Source organism: Typopeltis vanoorti, chromosome 11 (assembly GCF_054136105.1).
Source record: "Typopeltis vanoorti isolate ZY-2024b chromosome 11, IOZ_Tvanoo_1.0, whole genome shotgun sequence".
Taxonomy (NCBI): Eukaryota; Metazoa; Arthropoda; class Arachnida; order Uropygi; family Thelyphonidae; genus Typopeltis; species Typopeltis vanoorti.
This window is the reverse complement of record NC_143559.1, coordinates 47,759,493-47,787,041: the sequence shown is the minus strand read 5'-3', so window position 1 is coordinate 47,787,041 and position 27,549 is coordinate 47,759,493. Positions and strand designations below refer to the sequence as shown.

General features: G+C 34.9%; 1 protein-coding gene across 1 annotated transcript; it reads right to left on the bottom strand.

Annotated features, from left to right (window-relative positions):
- On the bottom strand, window positions 1-24,015 carry LOC150101542 (cytochrome P450 2J4-like). Its single transcript, XM_090400765.1, has 8 exons — window positions 23,766-24,015; window positions 19,938-20,065; window positions 18,457-18,563; window positions 11,790-12,091; window positions 8,585-8,700; window positions 3,231-3,483; window positions 2,453-2,640; window positions 1-401 (listed from the first exon to the last, which is right to left on the bottom strand). Exons 1-8 carry the CDS (start codon window positions 24,011-24,013, stop codon window positions 223-225), a joined length of 1,521 nt encoding a protein of 506 aa, XP_090256891.1. The 5' UTR covers window positions 24,014-24,015; the 3' UTR covers window positions 1-222.
- Between the last annotated feature and the right edge of the window lie 3,534 nt (window positions 24,016-27,549).

Sequence of the window (27,549 nt, the reverse complement as noted above, 5' to 3'; positions counted from 1 at the left end):
CAAAAAAACACTGACTAATTATAACTCTGCCACTTATTTTCATTAATCAACAGATTATACGCTACGTACAAATCAAAATTTCACCAACCCGATCATTGATTTGTTCAACAATTAAAACCAACTACATATAATTCACTGAAGTATTAAGTTTTAAATTTAGTTGATTTGTGCACATTTCTGTATTTAAATTTCATTTCCACCTTCTTTATAGACCATTTACTGTTATCTTGGTATAAAGCACAGATCCTGTTTTACTGGCATAAAGGAAGTATGGAATAAGTTGACGTTCATATTTGGTTTACCTCCGCCAGGTGATTTAACCACAAAATTTTGTAATATTGAAGCTGCGTACATGAAGATAGCCATATTGGCAGCACCTTCTCCTGGGCAATTTCGTTTTCCTAAAAATATAAAGGGAGAAAAAAAATCACAGTTTACTATATTTCCTGATCATTGAGGATAAGAAAGAGGAAAGTGTCCACCTGGAGAAAAGTATCCTCCATTTCCAGAGTCATACATATACGGTTTGAAGGAAGAATAGTAGATCGAAATAGAATGTAATAAATAATATAAAACAGCTGTAAAACAGTAGAATGATTTAAAGCATGGAAAGTACAATATTTAGCAGACGCATGATTTTATTTCACGGTGCTTCTTGGTCAGTCTCCTTGCCTAAATCAGCATGCTGATTCTGGAGGATACATTTTTCCATTCTGTCACTTTCCTGTCTGCTTACATAAGCATAAAATAATATAAAATGAGGCATATGTATTGAGATCCTCACGATATTTCATTTCTTCGAAGAGATTTGAAGCCGTTGTCAACAAAATTGTAATTCAAAATGTGAACAAATAAGGTTTCTTCATGGTGCATTTTATAGTCAAAATTTCCTATATAGCGAGAGAAAACTGAAGTGGGCATAGCATGACATTTGTTTGCGATATAGAGATTTTAGTCGAGTTTAATTGAACGGAATTATGGACGAACAATTAAGGATGTATTATTCTAATGTATTATTTCTGGGAAATATATATAACATATTTTACTATATTGCATCAAAGTTTATAGAAAACTACATCCGTTTTACCCCCTCCATATTTTGCCGTAAATTATTCTAAGTTTTGCGTTCCTGAGTACATAACGTCATTGTAAAGCTTCGGGTTTCATAGTGCTATGCCTACAGAAAAAGATTGTCATTGGGCTGCTTTTATGCTGGTGCTCTTGTTAGTCGATCTTTGTAGGAGGCAAACATGATTTTTATCCTAAGAATGGTATGTAGCGTTTCAAGTGCTTCTCAGACATACTATTGAAATCACTTTGTTTTTCAGACAATAATATTCGTGACAGAGTTTATGATCGCAGGATTCCGGTAATTTAAATAAATTATAATCCCGGAATTAACTCACTTAAAATATTATTTTTAGTACAATTTTCACCTTAATATCAAAGGCATCTTCAATAGAAGGCTAATAAAACGATAACTGACAATTCCAAAAGGTGCAACCTAAGTAGCTAATGTAAGATAACTAAAAAAGGTCATTACATTTCCTAACTAATTAAAAAAATTAAAAAATAATTAATATATATATATATATATTATATATATATATAATTAAAACTAAGTTAGGAAAGATTAGCCGATTTCAAAATTACTATCTCCCACAAAGGGAATAGATGTAGACCATCGGATCTGTTTAAGTTAGGAGAGTGAAGTAAAGTTTCAAATGTGTCTTTATAAAGCCATTCCATATCTAGTGTTGATGGTATGCTCTGCAAGTCCAGACTGTTCGGGTTCAATGCATTGAATATAAGATTTGTGTTCTTCTATCCGAATAAAAGCAGACCTTCCTGTTTGTCCGAAATAAGATAACCCACAAGAGCAACGAATCTAGTAGACACCTGGATAACTGAGATGCGGAAGCTTGCCCTTTGGAGAAGTGAGAAGGATGGAGATGTTTCGTTCCTATATCTCTTCCATCAGCAATAACCCTCAGTTGAGACGTTGCAGACAACTGAGACTTCTCTACAAATTCAAAATTCAATTTCAAGATCCACCTACTCTCTTAGAAAAAGTAAAGGGTTTATAAGATTTCTATTTCTGACCCTTGTTACGCCTTCACTTTTGACTCTGTTTTATCATTTAAGTCACGATTTCTCTCTCTCTCTCTCTCTCTCTCTCTCTCACTCACTCACTCACGCGCAGCACACACACACATCTGTGTGTATGTGTGTGTGCGCGCGCGTGTGTTAAAGAAATATTTGTTTTAAAATTATATTAAATATCTACAGAAATATTTTAAATATAAACTTTTAAAGCCTGCATTAAAATTTCTTTGCTACAAATATTCATAAACCACGTTGAAAGTAAAAAATAAAGCAAACATAAATTATCAAAGTAAGAAATTAGTTAATAAAATACTCAACTAAACTTAGAAAGTTCGTTCAAATTTACCTAAACTAAATGCTAGATAAGCATCTGATTTAAGAATTGAATTTTTGTCTTCGTTAAGAAACCTTTCAGGACGAAATTCTGTAGGATTTTCAAACACTTCAGGATTCATGTGAACACCATACAATAGAGGAACCAAAAATGTTCCTTTTGGTATAAAGTAGTCTCCGATTGTTGTGTCTGCAGAAGTACTAAAAGGAAAAAGAGACACAATATAGCTAAGTAAAATCGCTAACTCCATTCGCAATGGAAATTAATATATCTCTCAATTATTAGATAAATATAAAGAGCCAACAGGCTTCAATTAGGCGATGTAACATTATACCCTTAATTTAAATAATCTCTCATTTATGTTATATAATATTATGCTGTTAGGTTTCTATTCTCTATAAGATGAACTTTTATTCATCTTAAGATATAAAATCAGAAGAAAATGACAGGGAATGAGAGAGAGAGAGAGAGAGAGAGAGAGAGAGAGAGAGAGAGAGAGAGAGAGAGAGAGAGAGAGAGAGAGAGAGAATTCAACGCTTTCATAGCAGAATTCATATGCAGAGTTAAAAACGTTCATGTTAAACACACTCTAAGTTTTTGGTTGTAATTAGTCTACCTTCGTTTTCTAAACAAATATTTTATCATTAGCATTAAACTGAAAGCATATAAACTTTTAAATAAGCTTAAATTCATGAAATTCCTTCTAGTTTGTAAAACAAATACTAGAATAATTTATTACGGCTCTGTGTTATATCTATAATAAAGTGAGAATGAAGAATATGTTACTCACCATCGGAGTTCTAACATAGAAATAAGAATCATTCGGAGAGTTTCTCTAATAGCCGCAACTGTATAAGGCATTGATTTGTGATCTTCCCAAGAAATATTTCTCGATTTACCAGTGACACTATCTATTTCCTTATGAATTCGTTCTTGAATTTTGGGATTATCAGCCATTCTAAGAAAGAAACTCTCAAGGGTGAGCGTGGATGTCGCTGCCCCTGCTATTAATAAACCTTGTGCGTTGCCCTTAAGAGATGAAACTGAAATTAAAAAACAAAAAAATGAGTGACTGCTCAAATATGCCCTTGGACAAAGCAGTAAGCATAACTATTGATATATTATAATACATTTTATTTTTGCCATCCACAATTTGTAAAACAAAATAGTACTAATCGCACTGTACTTTGTCATCAATAAAAGAGCGAAGGTCAAGTATCCTTTTATCACCCGACTATTAATGCATTTCTAGTTCAATTTTAAATGAAAAGTGGTTATAACCTTTCCTAAGCTCACTGGATCAGGCGAAGAGATTTTACTTACTCACAGTGGCTTCAAAAGTAGATGTTTACATCTACAGAAAGTATGCAGTTAATGTCGTCATCACCTCCACTATTTTTATTTTTCATTTCTTTTGAAACAGACAATTGGCCAGGGGTACACAATCAGTCCACGTACATAATACACTGGTCTCACAGTCTTTTTATAATAATAAATAATAATTACTAACAAAAGTTAATTAACAACAGGAGCATAATTGGGAGAAGGAAACTAAAAAAAAATTAAGTTCCTCAGAAGATTGATGATCCTCTAAATAGAGAAAATGCTGAAAGTTGGAAGTTATAAAGGAGATTCAATACACCTCCTATCCTGACGCAAAATGCATTAGTCCTAAGAATATTCAGATGAATATTTAAATTACGTACAGTAATTTCACGTATGTAACTGAATGAAATTATTTATTATAAATTCCTTAGTATAACACATAAATTAAATTAAAGTCCATTTTAACTTAGCTATTTATTTAAATTATTTATTATGGCGTAAGCGATTTTATTAGATTATTGATTAACATATAGACACGAATTAAATACAATTATGATTGTTACAATCTTAATGCAATTTTCTCTTAAATTACGATTGAATCCGGATGACTTGAATCCACTTAATGTTCAGAACTATGATTGTAGTACTACTACTAACAGCATTTCATGTGGTAGTGAATTTGAAGCCATACAGTGTGAGGTGGAATCTAACAAGATCAATTACTTAGTGAGGCGTTATTACAGACCTTGTGAATCGGTTACTAGCGATGATGAAATCCATGACCAAATAGAGACGATGGGAACGTAAAGAATAATCATAATGAGTGACTTTAGTTATTCGAACAATGATTGGGTAGAAGTAAAATCTCATCTTGAGAATGAAACTGAATTTAGTGAGCTGTTGCGAGATAACTTCATCAAGCATCATGTAACCAATGGAACTCGACGTCAAAGAGTGTCAGATGTGATCATAGAGTCAGAAGGGCGTTTCAGTTAAAGACGTAACTATTCTGATTTCTGCAGTTATAAAGCAGCAGTTATAAAGAAGAAAAATGAAACACATAGAAAAAATGAGATATACAAAAATTCTCACAATGTGAGTTAATACTTAGTTGGGTAATCGTTAGCATTAATTACGGCCTTACAACGCCTTCCCATGGAGTGAACCAAGTTTTTTAGTTCTGCAGCTGTTATAATGTGAAACCAAGATTGAATTATTGATTCTATTAATTGGGTTTTATTGGTGGGTTGCTTCTGACTAACAAGTTTCTTTAGTCGACTCCGTAGATTTTCGATTGGGTTAAGGTCTGGGCTATTCCCAGGTCATTCCAGCAGTGGAATATGATCATCTTGAAACCACGTTTTGCACACAGCAGCAACATGACATGGAGCTGAATCCTGTTGAAATATAAATGCTTCATTATCTTGGAAACGATTACGTGCGGAAGGCTTCAGTTTGGCTGAAATATTTCATTTATGTATTTCTGGGCATTTATATTCCCATTTATCACGCATATTCTGCCCACATCTTTTGATGTCATACAATCCCAGATCACAAGTGGATGTTTCACGGTAGGTGTAATGCAATCAGGATGCAAACCTTCTCCGATTCTTCTCCTTACGAATTTTTTTGCCATCGCTACCAAACAGGGGGATTTTGGTCTCATCACTCCAAATAACACTGTCCCATTGTTCCGCTGTTCAGTTACCATGGGTTTTAGCCCAGTTTAATCTTTTCAACCTTTGTTTGAGAGATAAAAATGGATTTTTTCGTAGAATTCTAACATTTAGACCAAATTCCTGCAGTCTGCACCGAACAGTCACACTTCACATTGTATTGCTCCATTTCATCTTGTATACACCTAGATGATTTTATTCTGTCACGTATGCACGGACTCTCAATTCGCCTATCATCACTTGCTGTTGTGTACCTTTTCCTGCCTTTACCAGTCTGGTTTAGTAGTGACTGAGTCTCTTTATACCTCTTCAAAAATTTACAAATGCCACCTTTGGTTAAGTTTCCACCAATTAATCTTCTAATTTATTCATAACTCTAGCCTTGTTCACTTAATAGTACTATTTTACATCGCTTTTTGGGTGAAGAGTCAGCTCAATGCGCCATTTTTTAAATTTTTATACGTTTTACAAGCTCACTAAACGAAAGAACACACACCAAAAACAAAACAAACAAACAAAAAAAAACCCAACCAACTTGATAGCAATCACATAACACACTGACAAATGTCCTCCTCTCAGCTCCAATACATGACATCAATAGCTGAATCTACTGTGACCTTATTGGTTCATTTCCAAAACAAGATAACGCCTGATTGGCTCTCTAAACACTCATGCTCATTGACTACATTCAAATGAAGGAAAGCTACTTCATATCAACCTAAGCAAGTTGTGCTTCTTTTTTCTGGTTATTTGGCTATAACGTTTCATAGAATACAGATAATTGAACAAACGTTGTTGCATTACATTCTTGATTAAATTATCTTTCCAATTATGTATATAATTTTATGGTATTACAAAGTAGTGTTATGAGCCATCAAACCTCAAAAATACACTTTTTCCAAACGTTTTCCACAATTTTGGCTACTGGTGTATATTAATGATATATTAATAAAGGATTTATCAGCGACATAGAGCTTTTTGCTGATGATGTAAAGATAGTTGAGTTAATCACGAATGCTGCTGATATGCAGTACTTGCAGAATGCTTCTTTAAAGGCCTTGATAAGACCTCACTTGGACTATTGTGCGCATCCTGATTTCCGCTTTGATTCTGATACATGGGAGAGAGTACAAAGGAGAGTGTTAGAAATGATATCAGGATTGTGGAATACTATTATGAAGACAGATTGAGAATTTGTAAACTGCATTGAGAATTTGTGAATTTGTAAGCAAACAGAAGAACGAGGGGGTGATATGATTGAGACTTACAAATTTCAGTAAGGATCATACAGGATTTCAGTTGATGGACTTTTTCATTTTATGGAGGGTGGGAAAAGAACAAGAAGGTATTCCTTGGAATCTGGAAATGAATACCGCTAACAAGGGTGGTGTGTGATTGGAATGGATTGCCATTGGATGTTGTGTATCCAAGCAGTGTGAATGAATTCAAAATGAATTCAAGAATAAATATGATAACTGGTGCGTCTAATATCTGGTCTTCCTGGATGAGTCCCAGACTCCCTGGGGGTCTCCCTTAACAACAACAACAACAACAATAATAATAATTAGTAGTAGTAGTAGTAGTAGCAGTTATTATTGTAGTTGTTTTAGTAGTAGCAGCAGTTATTATTGTAGTTGTTTTAGTAGTACGTGGCAACTTCCATTAAGCAAGGTGTGTGTGGGGGGGCCTACACTTCACCACACATTTCCATATCTTCATCAAATGGCTAATATCAGCTCTATATAACGTCGTATACTGCCCACCACGACTAATCTATTTTTCTTTTGTCTATAAATTGTATGTCCGGTATTCCTCTGCCTAATTTGTCCGTACGCGGGATGGAAAACTCAGTTTCTGGGAGGGGGAACCCTTCGAATTCCTTATGAGATATGCTAATAAAAAATAAGTTCACAAATGCTTCCTCTCGTTACGACGAGAATCGAACTTAGGTATTGCAATTAACATATAAAATTATGATATTGAATGCATGATAAAAAATACTAAATATCAGAAACAAAACCTCACTGTCAGAGAAAATGTACAAATATGACAGTTGGTATTCTCAGAACAGCTAAAAGCTACTGAAGTGAGTCTCCAGAAAAGCACCTGGTTTAAAGGGCAAATTTAAAATTCAGATATTAAGTATAATTTTGATTAAATATAAGTTTGGACATTGAAAGTATAATATATTTTGTATTTAAGATAATTGAACAAATAAACATAAATTGTACAACTATAAACATAAACAATAAAATCAGTAAAAGTGTAAGAAGAAATAAAATTAGGTGAATATTTTCTTTTATTTCATCCAAAATGGTATGAAATGAAATATGCGTATTCTTTACATATCTTATGTAAAACGAAGTTGCTGATAGAGATACAGACACCCAGATACAAACGTGGACAGTCGATTATTCTGAGATGCTGTGGTTTCTATTAATACTTCATTTAAATTGAATCGGAAATAAATATCTCGAAATTCAGGTGTTAGAGAACGTGTATGAGGGAAGTCGTATATGCATACCTTTCTATAATATTATCTAACTGTTTATTATTTCTGTCTGTTTTTTTTCTGTTATCTTGTAAGACAATCACAGAGAGGAATTATACATTGCTCAAAGTGAGTATTGCACGCCAACGTTAAACATGACCGTTGATATTTTGTGAACCTTGATATGATATCTAGGACAGCACAGTAACTTGATAATAAGTGATTACTAACAAATCAGAAATAGCATCTATAACGTACAAACATTTAAAGTTTTTCATAAACTCCTACCGGGTTTTCTTTTGAATGTTGATTCATAATGTAACACTTAGTAGCAAAAACTGTCTCAAATTCCTCTTCCCCCAACCCTTAAAACTGTGCAAATCTTGGACGTCGAACAAGCATGGCGAAGAGGTTATCAAACATTATGCATTTTGTTTACAAAACAGAAAAAAAAACAGCAAAAAAATAATATTTGTAAAATGAAGCCTTAATAAGTATAATTTTTGAAGTTTGCGAAACTAGAATCTAATTATAAAAAAATGAACGGAATAGATATTTAATTCAAAAAGCAAATGTCAAAATAATGGCTATTAATACTTCGTATAAATAAACTTCACTGCAAGGAAAATAGAACTTGAGGATGAATATTACCGGAGAGAAATGTGTCTGTCTTTCCAGAGCGATTTTCCATTTCATCTAGGTACAGACTTATAAAATCTTCACTCGATCTACTACCTGGATTTATTCTTCGTTCTTCTATTTCCTTTCTGCAACGAAATATAGCTTTTATTCTCTAATAAGTTAATTTAAGGAAACTTAGTGTCGCTGAGTTAGACACTGTTTTTGCTTCGCGTAACAAAATCACGTGAAAATAATTTTTGATTACCAAAGTTTGGAGGAATATTCCTATTAAGTTCTTACGTTTATAACTAGTAGCTTACCAGAAAGAATGTAATTTTATTATGTGGGAAACTTAATCTAATTAGGGAAAACTTGCAGATTTTTTTCTGTGAAACACTGCTATATTTAATATTTATACACTATTATTTATGATATATCTAAATATCTGATAAATTTAGATAATTACCAAATGTTGTCGTAAACGTAGGTGATCAATTGAGATGATAATTTTATTACAAAAATGTTAACTCTCATATCAAAGTGTGCATATATTTGTTTTCCTATATTTGAAAAAACATGAAAACATTCAATTGGTAACCGTAAATTGGATGGACAATGACATTATTTTGTATTTTAAAAGGTGTTGGAATAAAACCATTCATATAAAAGTACAGGTATTTTATTTTGCTAATTTTATTATATTATTCTTATGTTACTTTTAATAACTTTTATGTTATTTTGAATTCATGCACTTGACAATAAAATTTTGATTTTTATTAAACTGTAGATATCAACATTTACTTTAATTATATGTATATAAAATATTTAAATTAATTGTTATCAGCTTGGAGACAATCCAAAAAGTGTTATTTTGCATTTTTGTCCTAGGGTTCTTCTAAGACATCGGGACAAAAAGAGAAGTCGCATTAGTAAAAATATGCAGTATAATATTTAAAATGTTACTTTTAAAAATTCCACTTTTAGTATTTTCTGTGAAAGAAAAGTGTGTAAATAAATAAAAAAATATGTGTAAACATTTAGTGTCTTGCACGACTAAATGTTTACAGATATTTCTCACACCAATATTCCTGAATTAAAAATTTGTGTAAAGTAGTGTGAAAAGACACGATTAATTTGCATATTGGGCATCGGTAAACTGTCTTATTTGTCTCATACCTCAGATGAATCATCAGTCATTCAGCTGGTCTTCAAGGGTGATTTACTGGTTGTACGAAAACCATCAAGAGTTATTTTGTATAGTTGATTGCCATTTAAATTAGATACATAAAACATCCGAGGCACATTCAACGTGCACTTCTTACAACCACACCACTAATAATAATAATAATAATATTATTATTATTATTATTATTATTATTAAGAGGCACCTCCACGGAGTCAGATACTTATCGAGGGAGGCCACATACTATACACACCAGCTATCATACTTATTCTTGAATTCATTTACACGGTTTGCACTCACAACATCTAATGGCAATCCATTCCAATCACGCACCATCCTCTGAGAGAAAATTCTAGCCCTCACTCCCGTCTTGTTGGCGTTCATTCTCAGCTTCCAAGGAGACCCTCTAGTCCTTTCCCCACCCTCCATAAATCGAAAAATTCCATCAATTGAAATCCTGTATGGACCTTTCAGAAGTTTGTAAATGTCAATCATATCACCTCCCTTTCTCCTGTTGCAAGTGTCTGCAGTCTACAAATTCTCAATCTGTCTTCATAATCAGTATTCCAATATATCAGAATCACAACGGATACCATGAGACCAGACCAAGGCACAATAGTCCAAGCGAGGTCTTATCAAAGTCTTGTAAAGAGGCAAAATAACATCCTTATCTTTACATGCGAAAGTTCGTTTCATCATTGCAATTATCTTTTGAGTTGTATATGCAATTTGTGCCACATGACCCCTGAACTTCAATTTCCTATCTATTAACACCCCACGACCCTTAGCCTCATCAGTTTCTTCTAGCCTAATCCCACCAATATAATACGACATTGGATATCTACTCATGCCAAAGTGAATGACTTTACATTAACTGACATTGAACTGATATCCATTTTCATATGCCCAGAATTCCAGCCTATTCAAATTATTTTGCAAGCAGTGCATATCAGAAACATTCCTGATTACCCTACCTAATCTTTGCATCATCAACAAATCGTGTCAAATCCTTCCCAATATCATTAATGTAAAGATTGAATAACAGTGGGCCAAGCTCTGATCCTTGTGATACATCACTTGTTACCTTAAACCTTGCATACTCAGATCCCCCGTATACCACTTTTTGATATCTGTCACTCAGCCACCCTCTTATCCATGTTAACATTGTATACCCCAAACCCATTTTATCCAATTTATGAAACAGTCTACTATGCTGTATTCTGTCAATAGCCTAAGCAAAATCCAAACGTATCATGGTGTATCCATTCCCCTTGTCTAGTTCAATGGTAACATTGTTATAGAATGTGAGAAACTTCCTAAAACGTGACTTTCCCTTAGGGCTCACATCCCATTCCGGAATGTGAGCCCTAAAAAATTTTCTAAAATATTTACCACCACTCATGAGATACTAATTTTCAATATTTGGATACATCTGTCTTTTCACCACCCTTGTACGATCGAATTACCATACATTCCTTTCATACCTGCGGAATCTTCCCTGTTCTGAGATTCATATTAAACAGCCTGGTCAAAGGAATGGCTTCAGCTGAACACTGTTTTAGCACCACTGATGATATTCCATCAGTCCCCATTGCTGAATTCTTATTCAATTTTTGCAATAGCTCTAATACCTCGTCCTCACACACCTGCGTTTATTCATCTAGTGAAGAGGTAACAGTGAGCTGAATGTTGTGTACACCAGGTTGAAAGCTTTTAACAAAATATGTGAACGACTCATTAAGACATTAATATATGAACGACTGTTACCTTTGGAATATAGCCTTTAAACATTAATGTGCATGATGATATACTGTTTGTACAGCAGATGCGATGAAGAAGGTATTTGATTAATCACAGGTAGTATCGTTTCATACCCGAGTTTGGATTAGTGGTGAATTGGCAACGGATACACTGTTAACTCTCTCTCTCTCTCTAATTCAAACAAACACACACACACACTCTCACATAAGTTGTGTGCGTTCAGTTTATAGCATAAGTGTTAAAAGTTTATAAAAAAATTGGAAAAAATATGAAATTCAACATTTTACTTACTGTACCAAGTCGCAATATTTTTCTAAAAGATGTCTATCTTTATCAAATTTAATCCATCCGAAGAATCTGAATAGCTTTAGAAGTATAGGGAAGTAAATCAGCAATCCAACATCACCAAAATATCTCATGAAAGCCTCCGAAATTTGAGTTAAAGTAGGCCATAAAGGATCATCATACGGTAGCCTCTTTCCAAATATCATCAGCCAGACAGTGTTTATATTGGCTTTGCTCACGTAATCCTTATAACCAAACGGTTTGCCATTGAATTTGTGAATGATCTCCAAAAGTTCATGAATGTCGTTCTGAAAGTAAAGACATAGTACTAAATATAGGTATTATTTCTGGGAAAACTCCCATGTTACTCCTCTTAAAAATCATTATTTTTTTGCTTGCTTTTGTTTAGGAATGCCTCCCCCGCTTTTTTAATATCATTGGCTTTTTACTCAAGAATTCTTAGGCCATTGTAGATGTATTTACTTGGATGTTGTTTCCTGTCTTCTTTCTGCGGTGTGCATACTTCTACTTTTATGGTGTTGAAAGGGGAGTTGGGGGGGGGGGGGGGGCTTAGGCATTGCCTAAGCCCATCCAAGAAAAGGTACGTGCGAATTTTCTTCTATTATGCTACATATATTTATCTCTAAAATACATCTGCAATGGCCTAAGAATTCTTGAGTAAAACGCCAATGACATTAAAAAAAGGGGCACTCTCCTAAAAAAAAGCAGACAAAACAGCCGTAAAAATAATAACTCAGTACTAATAAAAATTCAGCATCTATATAAACAAAATGCGTTGTGTAAAACATTAAAGTAGCATTTATAATTCAGATAAATTTCTTAAAGCCATTTATATATTTTAAGAGCGAAAGAAGACACATTGTGTCCTTCGAATTGATACAAAAAGTTTACTTTGATAAGCTTAGAACAAAGATAGATTCTTTATCGATATAGTAAGATGATTTGTTTAGAGCTTTCATAGCTCAGTCAGTATAGACCAGGAATGCACAAACTCTTTAAGGCCGAGGGTCGCATAGTTCCACTGTTACTTATGGGAGGGTCGCCAAAAAAAAAACTTGAAAGTTATCTACCATATATTGTTTATTTTATCTATACCTACCATAATTGTTACAAGAAAGTTAATAAAAAGTAAGTGAATTTAATTTGATGCGTGACACTGCATTGATTTGACAGTTGTTTTGATATTTGGTTCGAGTTTTGTAGTAGCCAACCGCAAAATTGATTCCAAATTTTCATCAGTCAAGCAGTTCCTATTTTTCGATTTGTTAATATTCATGACTGAAAATGTTTGTTCACAAATATATGTTGAGTCAAATAGGCTTGCATATTTTAATGCATAATCTAGCAACCAGTTATAATTGTTTTTATCGATACAACGATAGAAGTTTAATAAATTAACTTCGTTACATTTATTTCGCATGCTCTCATCGTTTTGAATATCGATGAGTTCAGCTGTGCTGATTCGGGTGAATTTTCGGGAAAAATGGCAAAAGGATTGCTAAATAAATCTAGCAACGGGTTCACTTTTTTAAAATCAGAAAACCGATCCTTGAAGGCTGATATCTAGTTATCAATCTTTTTAACATGCACAGTTTTGAAGTTGACATTGAACTTTTCAGAAAGTTTCTTATAATTAGGAAAATGGATGCAATTCCCTGACTTCAGTTGGATTTGAAATAGATTTAACTTGCACTGAAAAGACAAAATGTGGCCGTAAAGTTGAGTAACAAATCGATATTTTTCCTGAAGTCGCGTATTTAACGTATTTAAATTATTAGTAATGTCAACCAAAAAGGCTAAGTCACATAACCAATCCGGATTTTTTATGTCAGAGAGGTTTTTGTTTTTTTCAGTCATTTCAATTTCATCAATTAAATTTAGGAACCGCTCCAATGTTTGTCCACGACTTAGCCACCTCACTTCTGCGTAAAAAATTAAGTCACCATATTCACTTACAATGTCTTCAAGAAAAGTTTAAATTTTCGGTGATTAAGGCCACGGGATTTTATAAAATTAATCGTTGAAACCACAACTTTCATGACATGTTCAAATCCAAGTTTCTTAGCACACAAGCTCTCCTGGTGGATTATACAGTGGAATTGTATCAACTCATCGTCGTGTCGTCCCAAATGCTGTTTCAATAATGTTACCAATCCAGAATTAGCCCCTATCATGGAAGAAGCTCCGTCAGTCGTGACACCTGATAATTTTGTCAGATCTAAATCAATTTTGGAACACTCTTCCCAAAGCGCAGTGAACATGTCATTACGTTTCGTTTGATCTGACAATGAACTCCTTCCAATCTGCTCCTCACTTACCTCAAACTCTTGCATTATTCCACGTGCAAATATTATCAACTGGGCTGTGGAAGTAATGTCAGTTGATTAATCAATAGCTAATGAAAAATAGGCATGAATAAGATGTTAATTGGTCCTTTACATTTTCCGACATTGTAGTAATTCTTCTTTTCACAGTCATCCCGTTGAACTGAATTTTCTCAACATTTTTGGCTGTTTCGGGACAAAGTTTTTTAGCAGCTATCTCAAGGCAATCTTTAACGAAATCTCCGTCTGTAAATGGTCGGCACCGTTTTGCTATAAGGCGAGATATTTGAAAACTTATTTCTGTTGCGATTTTCGAATCTTGAATAGGTTTTGTAAACATCACTTGCTGACCTGTCAATTCTTGTTTCAAAAATGAAATCTTTTGTTTACGTAGTTCTTTGGGCAGATTTGAAAATGTAGAATGCAGACTTTCATAGTGTCTCCTTATATTGTATTCTTTTGGTATGGCTACAGCACTTTTGCAAATCAGGCACACGATATTATTAAACAACTGCACAAAATTATATTTTTCGGTCCAGCTATCCTGAAACTGCCGTTTTTCATCCTGTAGTTTGCGTTTCCTACTTGGTCCTGCTTTATCGATTGTCATCCTAGGGGTGATAATTAACTGTAGCAACCGCACTTACGAGAACAAAATGCTCATATGACAAATAGACGAATTATAAAATTTGTTAACAATATTACTAACCGATTATCGTAAGTAGACAGGCAATCGTGATGTCACAGTCACTTTGCTTTGCGCATGTACCATTTTTAAAAATTACCTATCGTGTAACTTGTTCAAGTTAAAATAATACACGGTGAGGTGGGCCGCCAGCAAATCAACGGTTGGCCGCATACTGCCCGCGGGTTGCGCATCCCTAGTATACACGAAGCACTCTGTTCGGAAAGACCGAATTCGATTCCCGTCAGTGACGTGAGGAAACTTTATCTGGTCTCTTTCGACTAAAGGTGAGTTAGCCGGTCTCACACGAAGGTACGATTTTTATTTCACTCGGAAACTCTGGTTTTTCGTCTCCGGAACACCCACTCCAGCTCCGTAAACACACGCATTTTGAGACGTAGGACACACCGGGAGGCATAGGGCTAACCACTTTATCCTCGAGTTACGGTTGCGGTTGTGAAATCAAAGTATAGGTGGAAGATCGTGGGAGCTTACATGCCCGTTAGGACTACTGATGATGATGATGATACCAATAAAATCGTAATAGGCCATGCCTAATATGAACGTAACGGGCCACTAGGCCTAACATGGGAAAGGAGGAGGAACATGATATTTTGGTAAGGATAGACAGAATAGGAGAGGATGGAGCGTGCTGCTAATGATATCGGATAACTCGAATCCAGTTAGTGTTGAAATCTATGATTGTAATACTGGTAACAGTTTTCCATGTGGCAATGAATTTGAAGCCACCTGTTTTGAGATGGAATCTAACAAGATTAAATACCTAGTGGGGTCTTGTTACAGACTTAGCAGATCGTTTGCTAGTGATGAAGAAATGCATTATCAAATAAAGACAATGGGTGCGAAAAGCGTAATCATAAGGATTTAACAAAAGTCATTAATAAAGAGATTAATACAGTCAGGGGAGACGTTATTTATTCAAACATTGAATAAATGAGAAGAATGAAACTGAATTTATTGGGCTTTTGCAAGATAACTTTCTCAAGCATGTGGTAGAAGGAACTCTTGGTCCAAGAGTTCGATTTGATTATCGTGTCAGAGGATGTTTCAGTTAAAGATGTAACTATTCATGATCACTGTCACCAACCGGAGAAAGAATAGTTACATCTTTAACTGAAACATCCTCTGACACGATAATCAAATCTAACACTCTTAGATTTGATTATCGTGTCAGAGGGAAGTGATTAAGTTTATAAACGTTTCGTTCAGAAAATGTTACATGCTGAACTACAAAGCAGGATATTATGACCAACTCAGGAGTATAATGAGTTCAGTGGAATGGGATCGTTTGCTGGATGGGAGGAATATCGACAGTGCATGGGAAGCATTTAAACAATACGTAAATGATGCGATATCAGAATGTGTCTCGATAGTTAGAAGAATAAATAGGTTAGGAATCAAATGGGTGTGTAATCTTGGTAAGCAAGTGAATCGTAAAAAACAGATGATATGGAAGGATACAGTGCGCATAAGGTCGATGTGCATTATAAAAATAATAAGCAGCAGGATAGAAGTCACAACTTGTACGATAACCAAAGTCTGAGTATAAAACGAAATTGGCTTTTCAAGATAAACACGACCCAAAAGAATTTTATCGTTATACTCAAAGTAAATCGAAAGAAAGAATATGAAAGAATAACTCGACTTATTGCAGATAGTGTGAGAGTCACAGATGTAGAAGAGGTTGTTTAACTAATGAGTGTTCATTTTGCTAAAAGCTATCATCCTTGTGTATGCAACTTTCTCACTGTTACTTCATTGGATGAAGAAACGTAGGTGGACGAAGAGAGGATGTTAGTGCTGTTGCACTAACTGAAATGAATTCTGCAATAAGGACCGATGGGATATGAGCACGGATTCCGAAAGACTGTTCCACTGAAATGGCTATTCCTTTGACCAGGCTATAATAATTTAGGCTATAATAATAAAAATCTTCTCAAAATATAGAAGATTCTGCACGAATGGAGAGAATTTATCGTAATCCCATTGTGTAAGGGTAGTGCAAAGACTAATGTAATCAATTATCGACCAATCAGTATCTCAGGTGTGGTGGTGAAGATTTCGGAAAAGTTGGTTAGGGCTCGCCTTGAGTAATGGGTTGACAGTGAATCTGTACTTTGCAATCAGCAACATGGGTTTACTAAGGGAAGGTCATGTTTTAGCAACTTGCTCACATTCTATAACAATGTTAACATTGAACTAGACAAGGGAAATGAATACACCATGATACTACGTTAAAGGGATAATAAATCCCTCATCATCCCTCATTAGCCTCTTGTCTCTACACGATGATACTTTTGCATTTTGCTAAGGCTTTTGAAAAATACAGCATGGAAGACTGTTGAATATATTGGAGAATATGGCTTTGGATTATAAAATATTAGCGTGAATAAGAGGATGACTGACTGACAGATATCAAAAAGTGATATGCGGAAGAAGTGAGTCTGCAAGATTTAAGGTAACAAGTGATGTACCACAAGGATCAGAATTTGTTCCACTCTAATTCAATCTCTACATTGGGAATGACATTAGGAAGGTTTTGAAATGCGATATATAGCTATTTGCTGATGATGCAAAGATTGTTAGGGTAATCAGGAATGCTGTCTGTTGATAGCAGTACTTGCATAATGACATGAATAGGCGGGAATTGTGGGCATTGGAAAATGAATGTCAGCAAATGTAAAATCATTCACTTTGACTTGATTAGATATCCAATGTTGTATTATATTGGTGGGATTAGGCTAGAATAAACTGATGAGGCTAGGGACCTTATAGTGTTAGTAGATAGGAAGAAGACGTTCAGATGCCATATAGCAAAGATTGCAAATACAACTGAAAGCTTAATTGCAATGCTGAAGCGAACTTTGGCATGTAAAATAAGAATGTCATTTTGTCTCTTAAGAAGGCTTTCATAATAATACCTCCCTTGGACTCTTGTGCGCATGTCAGTGGAGAGAGTACAAAGGAGACAGTTAACATGATATCAGCATTCTGAAGAACTGATTATGAAGACAGATTGAAAATTTTAGGTTACAGACCTTAGCAAAAAGGAGAAAGAGAGGTGATATGCTTGAGACTTACAAACTTCTTGAGACTTACAAAGGATCACACAGGATTTCAGTTAATGGAATTGTGCATTTTATAGAGGGTGGGGAAAGGAGAAGAGGATATCCTTGGAAGCTGAGAATGAATGCCACTAATAACGAATCAGATCTATATTTTTTCTCTCATACGATGGTGCGTGATTGGAATGGATTGCCGTTGGATGTTGTGTGTGTGCAAGCAATGTGTATGAATTCAAGATTAAGTATAATATCTGATGCGTGTAGTATATGTCCGTCCTGGAGTAGTCCCTGACTTCTTGGAAGTCTCTCTTAATAATAATAATAATAATAATAATAATAATAATAATAATAATAATAATAATAATAATAATAATAATAATAATGACGATTTCTTTGTTTATCATAGGCGTATGAAGATTACAATATATTCTTACAAGTATTTATTAAAATCGAATAGAAATGTATTATTATTATTATTATTAGTGAAACAAATGTATTAGTTTTATAATAGATATTAAAAAGTAATTAATAAAATTATGGTCACGTTATTTACGCACCTGAACCTCTCTGGAAAACGAGGACTTTCCTAAGCCAATGTTCCTCATTAGATGAACAGAAACTCTTCTTTGCTCCTCCCATTCCTTTCCGTTTTTTGCTGCGAACCCTTAATAAATAAGAATAAATAAATAAAATGCATTATCTTACTCTAATGTTAGTGTGTATATAATAAATATTTAGAACATGCTGGATCTTTGTTGAGTGATTTAGTAGACTAAATGTACGCCATTTATTTAATTAATTATGTTAATATTGATGCGATCGCCGATAAGTCGAATCTAGTTTTTGAATGAAGATATATCTTAGGATCCGTGTTTCTCAACGAAGTTATGAACTCCAATTGTTACTTACGTAAACTGCAGAATATTATTATTATTATTATTATTATTATTATTATTATTATTATTATTATTATTATTATTATTATTATTCCTGACTCCTCCAAGGAGTCCGAAGACTCATCGCGGGAGGACACCTACAACTGTTTCAACCACTACACCGAACCTTCACTACGAATCATCTCCATCAACGCCATCTACCGCCCAACTCCACCATCACCACCACCACTAGTAATTTTTGTCTGTAAATTGCGTGTGTTCTGAAAGGCCGATTTGTCTGTTTTGCGGACATGTTATGAGATCGGCTAACTCACCTTCTTATCTTCTTATTGATAAGAATATCTTCTTATCAATCTCATAACAATTCGTCTGCCTTGGGATACTTGGTAGTGAGGCAGTCTAGCTTCACACACACACACACACACACACACACACACACACACACACACACACACACACACACACACACACACACACACACACACACACACACACACACACACACACACACACACACACAGCGAATATCATGTTATGTATTTGTATATCCTCTTTCACCTATGAGTCACAAATTAAACACACATGACTTATGCATGGAGTAAGTTATGGATTGAGGATGAGTTTGTATAGAGAAACTTTTTAAGCTTACACCCTGTCAGTTATGATTGTTCATTTGTCTGACGTGTGCTACATTGGGTTAAAAATACTGGCATTTCCTCGAAGACGATGTTTATAAATTATTACCCATGTATTTCCATAAACTAATTTTCAAGAATCTAAAGATTTATTAAATTTTGCCATTTGCCATTTGATATTTGAAACAAAAATATGTTGGTTACGATCTTACCCATTGGTTGGACAAATCGAGTTTCGGATATGAAGAATCATCAACTAAAATCTGTAAATTAAGTAGAAGATTTTAATTCGAAGATAAATTAGTTGATCTCACTTAGCTATGAGTTTTCTCATCCGTACCCCCTAGAATGTTTATAAACAATTCACAGAAAATGTTGCTTATGCCAAAGTGAGAAAAACATCACAAAATTTTTAAAAAATGCACAACTAACAACTGAGTTACAATCAGTGATCTGAGAGAATAAACTATGACAAAGAAACAAGAGCATTGTAAATTTCCTACGTACCAAATCCATGTGGAATTATAGTTTCGTGCCATGATTTTGGGCGATCTAAGCAGTTTGGGTGTGTCAGGAATTCCCTGATTGTTTTATAATCACACAGTATCACGAGACGCTGTTGTCCGAGACGAATACTAAAAAGAAATACAAATATATAGTATATATAGTATATATATTTTTTTATTCATTGCACTTATATACATTTTTTTTCATAGATTTAGAGACCTAATTTTACTAGGCCTCACGGGAATTTATAATAGTACAGGTTATCAGTTTTTAAATTAATATCAAGCAGGTGTTGTGAAGAGATTTTAGTCCCTCGCTTTCTCTGTAATGCTAAACCATAATCGTTATAGAGATAATTATTATCAGCAACCTTAGTTCCATAAACTAGTCTAGAAGCCGAAACAATAACATTTACCCACTTTTTTTTTACAAAGAAAGGAGTAGATTTACTGATGTTGACACTGAAGAAGCCATGTCGTTGAATATATTCAAAATTAATAATGCTCAAAGTGGAATTCATTTAAGGTGGAAAGTGATTCTCTCAAACGAGAGAAATAATAATAATATTATTGCTTATCTGATGTCATATTTCAGAAAAAATGACACCAGATAAACATAAACATAACATAACATCATTGGCCAGAAGGTTGAAGCAAGATGCTTTTATTCCCCGTTGTCTGATAGGGAGGACGAATTGAAGGAAAGATTTATGAGCTGTGAGCTCGCTCTGGAGGGGGGGGGGCACGAAGATTACTCATTGTTGCTAGTATTTAGGATGGCTTTTGACCTCTTGTATTTGAAGAGGTAGTTTCGTCATAGTTTGCTCCCTGTTTAACTAGATCGTTAGGGTGTGTAGAGATCTTTGAGAAGAATTTTTCCGCTGTAGTTAGTAGGAAGGAGTAGATGTAAGGTATGTTTGAATCTCTATGCAGGTGGACGTTCCTTACAAACCACAGTGCATCCAAGATCATGCGCAAACACTTATTTTGCACTCTCTGCAGCCTGAAGATGTTAGTGTTGGATGTGTGGCTCCAGGCTGGAGATGCATATGTCACTATGGGGCGGATCGTCAGCAGGTAGAGGAGTACTTTGATTCTGGTATTTAGCTTGCTTTTTTATTTATTAGTGGGTAAAGTTGTGCGATGGTTTTAGATGCTTTCGCGCATAAGGCTTTGATGTGTGGGTTGAACGTTAATCTTTTGCCTAGAATTATCCAAAGATATTTTGTTTCTGTTTGCCAGGGGATTTTGGTGTTGAATAGATAAAGATCCCCCTTGGGGATCTTTATCCCCTAACGATCTACACACCCTAACGATCTTGCCAATCTTCTGGTGAAAAGTATCGCTATACTCTTTTGGGGCTGAAGTGATGTGGTTGTAGAGATCTGGCAAGTACTGCTGTTTCATCCGCATAGAGTGCTAAGATGGCTGACATTGGGTTGTGTGAGATATCTGCCATATATATATATATATCAGGAATAAGATCGGTGCCAGTAGGGAGCCTTGGGGAACTCCCGCAGAAATCCGTCGCTGACTGGAAACTGTACCATTTATTTTGACTTGTATGTGTCTGTCCTGGAGGTAAGATTTAATTAGGTGGACAATTCTTGATGGTATGTCTGCTGAAATGAGTTTGTGTAGTAATCCGAAGTGCCATATCTTATCAAAAGCTTTCGCTATTTCGAGGAAATCTGCTCGAGTGTGCTGGTGCAATTGCAGCCGGTAGTGATGTACTCAATTATCCTATGAATTTATTGAGTAGTACTGTGATATTGTCTAAAGCCAAATTGTTCCTTAGGAAGGATATTTAACTCGTTTACTGAGGCTTGGAGTTTGGAGAGGATGATTTTTCGGCAATTTTGAAGTTTGAGATAAGGCTGATGGGTCGATAGCTTTCCAGCAGGAGTGGATCTTTACCTGGTTTATGCACTGGGACACATCTGCGACTTTCCAATAGCTGGGGAAAGAGTTAAATCGGAACATGGCGTTGATTATGGTGGTGGTGAGATGTACGACAGCTCTTCGGGGAAGCAGTTTAATTATTCTATTTGTTATGCCATCTGGGCCAGGGGCTTTTTTATTCTTTAGCTTCTTTAGAACTTCATAGATTTCCGCTGGTGAGGTGTTTGTAGGTTTGTTGTTGCAGGTGTCGGTGAGTTTTAGTGCATGTCTGACATGGAGGTGGATTTTATAGACATGCTTAATGTCCAAATTGTCGTATGCAGGGCTACACTGCTATTCTAGGTTCTTTGCAATCTCTTCATCTCTTTCTGCGTCCGTGTGTACTAGGCCCCTGTCTGACTTGAGTGGGGGAAGCGATTTATTTTTGTTTCAGAGACTTCTTAATATGTTTCAGATGGAGTGTTCGCCGGGTGATATAGAGGCTAGTTTGGCTTCCCATGTTTCGTTCCTGTGAGCTTTAAGTGCTTCTCTAACTTCATTGTTCAGTTTGTTGAGGATCTTTTTGTCATGAGGTGTACGGGTGTTGTGGTATCTTTTCCTTGCTTTGTTTTTGTCCCTAATTAAATCCATGATGTCTTCGGGTAGTCGGTTTGGCTTAAGAGTGGTTTTGGTAGAGGTGACAACCTTTATGGCTGTGTTGATTTCCTGAGTCAGGCTTTTGACAGCATTTTCAGTTTCTTTTATGGATCTGATGTGAGGGACAGGTCCAATGTGTTCCGATAGTACTTCTGGTAGTTTTTTTCCATGAAATGAGGGAGTGGTGGAGAGGCAGCAGTTGTTCTTGCTTTTCCAGCTGGAGCAGGATTGGATTGTGTTTGGATGTCAGCTCGTTTAAAGACCAGATAAACAAGTTCTTAAAAGAACTGGTCGATGGACTGAGTCCCTGACTCTTTATCTCGTCATCTGAATGAAGAAAATCTGTGTGAATGGAGTGTTATTGAGCTAAAAGCTCTAGTCATGGCTGGGTAACGGCAATAGCCGAACCTGTTATAACTTCATTGGCTACAGCATTTGTTACCCTGGAAATCCTAAAAAGGACTCTCAGTAGCTTTCCCACCATACCCACCAAATGAACAATATTCTAGTGGACCCTTATTAAAAATTTTAAAGAGAGATATGAAGAGGTGTTTTAATTTCCTTTAATTCTGTATTTACTAAGAATAATTTTATATTCTAATTTTATTATATTTATTATAATCAATAAACTTGAATACTTTTTATAAAGAATTTTTACAGAAAATATACGACATTTCTTGGATACCGTTGTTTATATTTCATTTCACAAACTACTGTTTATTTTAAATCAATGAGTGATATTAAAAATAAATAGATGAGATCAAAAACCATAACTTTTATTACAAAGAAAATAATAATAATAATAATAATAATAATAATAATAATAATAATAATAATAATAATCTACAATAAACGATGCTTTTATGTATATATTTTCGACATTTGAATCTCTCAGTTTTCACTAATTGAAACCCATTCGATAAAAAAAAATACTTTTTTTTTTATAAAAATTTAAGTTTTTATATAAAAAATAATACTTTGTATATGTGTATGTGAATTTTCGCAATATCCGAATTTCACAATTTTGAAAATTACTAGGTCGTAATTTATAATTTCAGCATTTAATTCCACCTACAAAACACATTATAATGTATAACATATTATTCAATACTTCTGACATTGAAAAAACAAAAAGGAAAGAAACAAGTCAGATTTAAACACTTGGTAAAAAAAATAACTAAAAACAAATTATTGCAGAATCATATTTCTTTTCGAATTATATTCGAAAATTATTTTTATTGTTATAAACGCGGTACTTTTTAATTAAATTGTAATTACTAAGCAAGATTACCTGAATATGTTCCCGTACTTTTTGGAGAGCTCGTAAAATTTCAAATGAGGTGATTGACCAGTTAAAAAGATATTTCCTAAAAATGGAATTCCTGGTGGACCTGGAGGAAACTTTTTCGGATTTCTTGACGTTTTCCATACGAAAAACCCTACAAGGCATATTACAATCGACAACAGCAATTGCTGAGTAGACAGTATTGTTTCATAAAACATGCTTACTTTGAGTGGGACTTCTCGCCAGTACAACATGGAAACGAAACTGTTCTGACACTTTAACAGTTTGCCCTTGAATTTTATAGTTGGTGTTCCATTCTACTATATTTTATCTATTTTATATCTGTCATTTTGCAGAGATAAGAAATGCATCTTATGACCAATTGCAGTACTGTTCATAAGAATTAAAAACGCATTACAGTAAGTGGCTCCATCTATCGTAGTTTGGTGCGTTGTGCAACACTCTTGTTTTGCAAAAAAGTGTCACAACACTTTTTGCAACATTGTTGACAAAAATATTACAACACACTTCTGATGCAAAATGTGTTGTCACACTTTTTTTCAATACTCTTAGCAGAAATGTTGCAACACACTTGATAAGGCATTACATAACTTATATGACAACAGCTGCTGTAGTGATAACGATCGTGAAAATTTCAAATACAGTGAAATTTTGTACTTTATATACTTAAAGTATATAAAAACATCGTGATTTCTTTTTTTCCCAACATTTCTAATTTTGTCTGAAATCGGTGCTCGCCTAAATTTTATTCAACAATTTTGATTAATATATAATTAATTTTGATTAAGGTTATGATCATAGTTTAATTTTTTTAAAAAGAATTCTGATTCTTTAGTACTGCTTCATTTGTTGTAATAGTATTTAAGAAGTACAGTTTTCTAAATACAAAATATTATAAGGGAAGGAGAAATATTGATTTTCTACCTACAGGATCAAGGAATGTTTGGGAATAAAGGAAAGATTGATTTACAATCATTCTGCCTCGGAAAGTCGAATTTCAGGTGAGAGGTAATGGGAAGCCGTGTGTTCAGTTAAAAATTGAGATTGTGAGGGGAATGCCGCAAAAAAATAAAAACAGAAACAATTTTTGGATTTATCGAAAAAAAAATTTAATAGTGAAATGTATTTAAAATTCGTAATTTACTGTAACCACTCCTTTAAATAAAATTATTCACTTATCAATTTTCAAGTTCCATAAAAAGTGCTAATACACATACCGGCCACTGAATGATTAGCTTTAATTAATACACCTTGTTGGACCTTCTTTAGCCCATATCACGGCACATCTGACGTTTGCCATTGATTCCACATGGTGTTAGATTGCGTCTACGTCTACAACATACCAGGCATTCGCCAAACAGTCCTTTAACTGGCTCGGATTTGACGGAACAGGACGAGATCTGTTGTCGTAACATGTTCCATACATTCTCAATGAGAATTAGATCCAATGGTTGTGGTGGCCAGGGAAGATAGTGGAGGTCGCTGTCATGCTCGCTGAAACTTCTGAACAATGACTGCTAAACTATGCCCCTTCGTTTGTGGGGCTTAGCTGAACTACAGCATTAATATGATGTAGTTGAGCTAAGGAGCCGACCTAAGATATAGTGTTGCATTTCCCTTTTTTAACTAATCTGTACCTACGCAATCGTGTGACGGAATCGTTTTTTTAATATCTGATCCACACACGAAAGGCCACAAGACCTATAGTACATTAGTCCATGTGTGGACAAGAGGAATCTGTTCACATTTTGATTGAACAACTCAGGGAAAGGAAAACGTTAGGAAAGGCAGAGTGAGGAGACTACTCCAAAGGACAGAAGTGCATTGAATGAAAGAGGGCATTGAAGTTGGTTCTGTGAGTTTCAAGATGGACTGTAAAAGGGTCTTCGTTAGCAGTGGCTCTTGTTCTAATATTTTGGAGAAGAGTGAGGGAATAATAGTTGCCAGTTCAGCGAACACTATCCATGAGCGTATATGTCGAAGAGGCACAAGGCAGAAACTGAAGGTCTGTGAGAGAGGGTTTGATGTGAATATGTGAGAGAGGGTCATTAATTAGCCTAATTGCCCTTTTCTTTACAGAATTCAGCAATCTCATTGAGGATTTTGGTGCTCTACCCCAAATATGGGAGCAATTTTCCATGGGTAGGCGGATTTGTATAGAGTTAGTAGCTGTGAAGGTGTGAAGCAGTGTCTTCTGCAAAAAAGCACACCAAAAAGTTTTTGGCGGCTGCAGAAGCTATAGTTGAAATGTGGTTGTGCCAGATAAGATTGGAGGTGCAAGTCAGTACAAGAAGCGAAATCTGATCGTTCTTGATAGAGATCAAACAGGACTGAGGCGGCATTGAAGTTTAGAAGGTTGTTCTTCTAAGCTAGCAGATCTGAATTCAGGTCAATGGTAGTGGTAGATCTTGAGGATTCTAATATTTGAGCACTAACAGGTTTGTTGAATAAAAAGGTGGAATGTAGTCTACTGTCGTCAGCAAAGTTATGGATAGAATTGGAAGTCTGAGAGAGAGAGCAGGTCATTTATGTACAAGAGGAAGAGAGTGGTTGAAAGAACAGACCCCTGGGATACTCCTGCATTGGTGGGGAAATCTGAATAGGGAAAACTGTCCACCATGACACGTAGTTAGCAATCAGTGAAAAAATTGGCAATCCAGTTGCAGAGTGGGGAAGGCATACCATATGACGACAGTTTGTTAAGTAGGCTTCTGTGCCAAACTCGATCGAATACCTTTGAAATGTCGAGGGCAAACACGTGATTTTCTGCAAATTTCTCCATGGTTTGAGTCCAGAGATGGGTGGTGAAGGCAATTAGATCATCTGTAGTTCGCAAGGCGAAGTCTGAATTATTTTAGTAACTCTAAAAATAATGTTATTGAAGCTATTTTATATTAGTTTCAATGATATTTTACTTCATATCTAAAAATGAATTCATAAAAAATACCTCACCTGAAAAAGTGAGATAATTTTTACACACACACACACACACACACACACACACACACACACACACACACACACACACACACACACACACACACACACACACACACACACACACACACACACACACACACACACACACACACACACACACACACACACACACACACACACACACACAAAGAAATAGATAATTAAATTATGCTATTTAGTGGAGCAGACCCACCATTGAAAGAATTGCAAGCTATGGATAAATACTCTAACGGAAAAACCATTCAAAATTTTAAATAAAATTACGAAACCAAAGTAGTCCATTCAGAGAAGAGGCTTTCAAACGTCCTTTATTAATTTAAATGAAAAAAAAAACGCTCCTTATCGCTTCAAGATTATTTCAATCTTGAACCGATAAGGAGGCTAACTTGAAGATCTTTTCCACCAGTAGCTAAGCTTCTGTTATGGAGTCATTAGTTAGCCAGGTCAACACGGAGATGCCACACTAACAGAGATACTCTGGTCCTGTACATTGTTAGGGTTTTGCGTAGGGTTGGGTTGGTACCTCACTAAATAAAAAATATCTAAAACTCTGAAGCTTTAAATAGAAAATTCACCAGACAGAAATAATGGATTTTGATCAGGAAAAGATAAAGGTAAGATAAAATGAATCTCGTGCATCCAGAAGATTTTTCTGTAGTGAAGTTCATCCGGGAATGAGGATTGCTTTTTCTAGAAAGACAAAGTCATAGCAGAAACGAGAAAGAATTTAAAGACAACAAAAGAAATAGATAATTATTTTACGCTGTTTAGGTAGACCAACATATTAGAG

Coding starts and splice junctions, on each gene's coding strand:
- LOC150101542 (XM_090400765.1), bottom strand. CDS start 24,013: ATGTTGTACTGGCGAGAAGTCCCACTCAAAGTAAGCATGTTTTATGAA. Junction 20,066..23,765: donor AAGTACGGGAACATATTCAG/GTAATCTTGCTT, acceptor ATTTCTTTTTAG/TATTCGTCTCGGACAACAGC. Junction 402..2,452: donor TTATCTAGCATTTAGTTTAG/GTAAATTTGAAC, acceptor TTATATTTTTAG/GAAAACGAAATTGCCCAGGA.